General features: G+C 36.7%; 1 protein-coding gene across 1 annotated transcript in view; it reads left to right on the top strand.

Annotated features, from left to right (window-relative positions):
• SLC10A7 (solute carrier family 10 member 7) overlaps positions 1-4,026 on the top strand; it is a gene marked incomplete at its 5' end in the record, with an annotated part of 200,735 nt that overhangs the window by 64,886 nt on the left and 131,823 nt on the right. Inside the window, one exon of the mRNA XM_019534328.1 lies at positions 2,958-2,996. Within this exon, the coding sequence (XP_019389873.1) occupies positions 2,958-2,996 (39 nt within the window). The remainder of the gene's footprint in view (positions 1-2,957; positions 2,997-4,026) is intronic.

Genomic DNA, 4,026 nt, shown 5'->3' with positions numbered 1-4,026 from the left:
GATCTGGAACCAACTTCCAAGAGAAGTGGTGCTGGCTCCTACCCTGGGGGTTTTTAAGAGGAGGTTAGATGAACACCTTGCTGGGGTTGTTTGACAGCATGGCAGCGGGGTTGGGCTAGATTATCTACTCAGGTCCCTTCCGACCCTAGAAACTATGAAACTATATTTAGCTGAAATGTGCAACCTTTGGCTTTGTTACTATTCATTGCTTGATTTCTGTTCTTTCTTTTTTGATATGAGATTGAGCTAAGACACTTTCTTACGGAGTGAGGTACTTAATATCACATTCATGTGACATAGTCCTTCCTCATGCATCTAGTCCCAGGGTTTGCAGGGTTGAGATTGACAAACTTCAGTGGTACATCTACTTTGTTCTCCTTGAGTAGGATGTGTATGTGTAATCACCATTTTGATTATAATAGAATTATCAGTTCTTGAATACCTCTTTAGTCAGTACTTTACCAAAGGTGAGTCTGTTACATGCCCAGGGTGGTTACACCAGGAAAATGTGTATCAGCTTATAGCCATGAGTGACGCATTTGCTCAGCACCCTTGCAAATTTGTGAGAATTGGGACACTGAATTCCTATAGGTTAGAAACTTACTTTTAATAGACTATCAAAATGTTTTCAGAGCAGAAACATGCTACCTACATGTTAACAAGGATCAAAGATTTCCTCTAAAAAAAAATTTAAAAAAAATCAGAATATACCTTCCCTTAGTGATTCCATGCTCTTCCCTTCCCACTTAAAATTTCAGTCCTGCACCTACCTCTCTCAACTTCCATACTTTCTCTTCCCAAGAAAGGCCCCTGTGGGGGAGCTTGTTTGCTTGCCTGGCAGGTGTTCCACTTGCCAGCACAGCTGCTACTTATGAGAATGTCCTGCTGCAAGACATGAAAGCAAGCAGGTCATTCTGTGGCCTTTGCCGTGAGTTGGCTGGTTGCATGGAATGCCAGTCTTATCTAGTAATTGGTTGGCAGGTCAGCTGGGGACTGGATTCCCTCTGGGTAATTTTTCTGTTGCACATGGAAATAGTCAGGTCCGCAACCTTAGGACAGGCAGCTGGTTTTGGTTTTTTATTTTTCTTTTTTCCTGGATAGTGGTATCGGTTCTGAAACAGAAATAGGCTTACAGCCTCCCTCCCAGGAACAACTGTAGAACTCTGGCACAAGTTTCATCAAGATGAAGGCCAGAAAACCATTATGTTATCTAGTCTGACCTGTATCACACCATTACATTTCTTTGAGAAGCTGCTATACTTAGCCCAGTGAGTATATTTAGACTAAAACATTTTCCCTACTCAGGAGATTATGTTGTAATCTGCTGCTGGCAAAGGATGGGAGACATCAAGATGCCGCAGAGTTTACGACCAATGTCCAAGAACCCCTGAAAGGGTTTGATAAACCTGATTTTTTTTTTTTTTAAATATGCTGATATTATGATCTGGAGGGTTTATAAACTGAAGGTGCCTGCAGGAATATATCCCATATTTATGCTGATCATATGCAGAGTTTGTTTGCTGCACAGATATTCTGTATCTCTTGTTTTGTGAATATATCAGTCCTAAGGTTTCGAGGGTAGGCTAAAAACCATGATTTAAGTTTAAACCTGTTGAAGAATTAGTATAAGTTGGGTGCACACTCTTTCACCGTGCTCCCTGGCAGAAGAAACCATTTGGACTAGTGCCTCCTTTTTATGTTCAAAAGAGAAATGCTGATGAGGAAGAGGTGTTAAAATATGTCGCTGTAGTTTACAACTGTCAACTATAATGTTTTATTTAGCTGTATCTATTCAGATGCTCCCTTTGCAACATGGAGTGCCATATGCCATTGTCCCTGTTAGTAAGCAAGTAAGCAAAGGTTTCTCAGTCTGCATTTGTTTTTGTGTTTGGGCCACTGAGGAGCTGCAGTCCAGTGCCATCTTTTATTGATAGGGCCAGCAGAAGAGGAATCTAATGAAATTATCAAAGCTTTGAATTAATTATGAACTTGAATAAGAAAGCTAAGCTCTCTAGAGCCAGGGATCTCATTACCCATTCACTCTCATTGCATCTTCTTATGGAGCAGAAGGCAGGTTCAGCTACAGCTCTTATTCTGGATTTGGACTTTATTCAAACTTGCTCAACTTGCTAGCATCCACTTGTTATTAATCTATGGCTGAACATGTCCATGGTGATTAATTTGACTCTGTAGATCTTCTTGTACATGGTAGGTCCCCCCAACCCCTGCTCCCTGTATAACTTGCCTTGTGGCTTTTTATCACTGAACTGGATGCCATACAAGACTTTGTATGCTTTCTTGGTAATTGGGGAAGCTTTTGAGACTTAAGTTTTTACTTAGATTCCTGGAATTAAGTAATTTAAAGTTAAGAGATTAATACTGCCATCTTATATTTCCTGGATATTTAGGTAAGCAAAAAGGCTTAATAAGGCATTATCAATTGTTTATTTACTCCTCTACAAAAATAGTAAGTTTTAGGAAATCCTTAAATATTTTGGCTATAGCATTAATTGTGTTTTTCTGCTTTTAATGCATTATTCCTACTTGAAATTCATTGTTCAATTTAAAGAAACTTCTGAGTCTGTCAATTATTGATTGCTCATAATAATTATTCAGGTTTACTTGCCCAATTACTATGTAAAATTCTTAGTGAATTATAACAGAATCAGTGACAACTTTCCATGTGGTATGTTGGTGATTTGATTGGTACCCATTATAAGTTTGTAAATAGCCAAGCTTCTCTTTTTTCTTTTTTGTTTTGCTTGCTTTTTGCAACACATTATTTATAAGTTCATAAACTGGAACTCATCTGTCTTCATAAGCTGTGAGCCATTGGCAATTTTGTAAGCAGTGGCTAACTTTGCCTAGTGGGGAGGGAGTTGTATGTGTGTGTGGTTGGAGAACATGACGGGTTTTTTTCAGAGTACCATATAGTTCTCTCTCTCTTTTCTCTCCAGGCAGCTGCTATATTTAACTCAGCCTTTGGAAGTTTTTTGGTAAGTAATGCAATGTTTATGCTTAGTGCTGTAGTAACATTGTAATTTTGTATATTATGGGTTAGTGTTTAGCTAGTAATTTTGTTAAGTTGTGGTCGGTAACCTGTTTTACCTTAGTTTTTTATTAAATACTGTTTATTTATATTGTATCAGACTCTCAAGAAAATGAGTCTATAAATTATCTCTGATCAATGTAAATGAATAATTCTAAAATAATTTTTAATTGTTTTCCTTAATGAGTTAACACAATCTATTATTATGCAGATGTTTTAGATGTGTCAATATATTGATTTTTCTAATGAGGTCTATCAGATGATCATTATTTTCCATCAAGAGGCCATGGATTTTGAAAAGAAAACATGACCCAGCTGATCAGAGTAGAGATGCTAATTTACTCAGTGGCATGTCATTTGTTTAGCATATTTCACTGGCACTGAAGCCACTTCTACTCTGTCTCTAAGGAACATACTGAAATAGCTAGAAACAAGACGATCAATTCAGCTGAAAATGTAACTCTTTCTTTAAACATCTCTCACACACAATTTGTAGATACAGTGGTGTGTAAAATGTTAGACAATAAACTGCAAAGGAGGGCTTAAATCAGTTAAACTTATTTGTGAAAAAAGGAAAAACAGATTTTTAAATAATATGGTGTTTAGAGATGCAGAGAATTACAAATATAGATTATTTTCTATATATGCAAACAGTTGAGACCTTTTGGTTAGTTTTAAAAAAACCTTATAGTATGATTGCCTCTTCTCACTGATTTGACTTCTTGCCATGTGTACATGCCATAGAGAGATGTCAGAGTGAGATGTTAACATACTCATAAAAAAAAGAAAAGCTGTTCAACAAATGAACTAATAATATGGTGCAGAATGGTTTTTAAGATCAAATTTATTGTAAAATGTTAAATTAAGAGGTCAATTAATATATGCCAATATTCAGAAACCTACTTTCATGTTGCAGCTTGAAAATGTGACTTTTCATGGAGTAGCGTGTGTGTGTGTGTGTATATTTATATATATAT

The sequence above is a fragment of the Crocodylus porosus genome, unplaced genomic scaffold (genome assembly GCF_001723895.1).
Source record: "Crocodylus porosus isolate Cpor-Errol unplaced genomic scaffold, CroPor_comp1, whole genome shotgun sequence".
Taxonomy (NCBI): Eukaryota; Metazoa; Chordata; order Crocodylia; family Crocodylidae; genus Crocodylus; species Crocodylus porosus.
The sequence above is the reverse complement of the archived record's forward strand: the minus strand, read 5'-3'. Positions and strand labels throughout refer to the sequence as shown.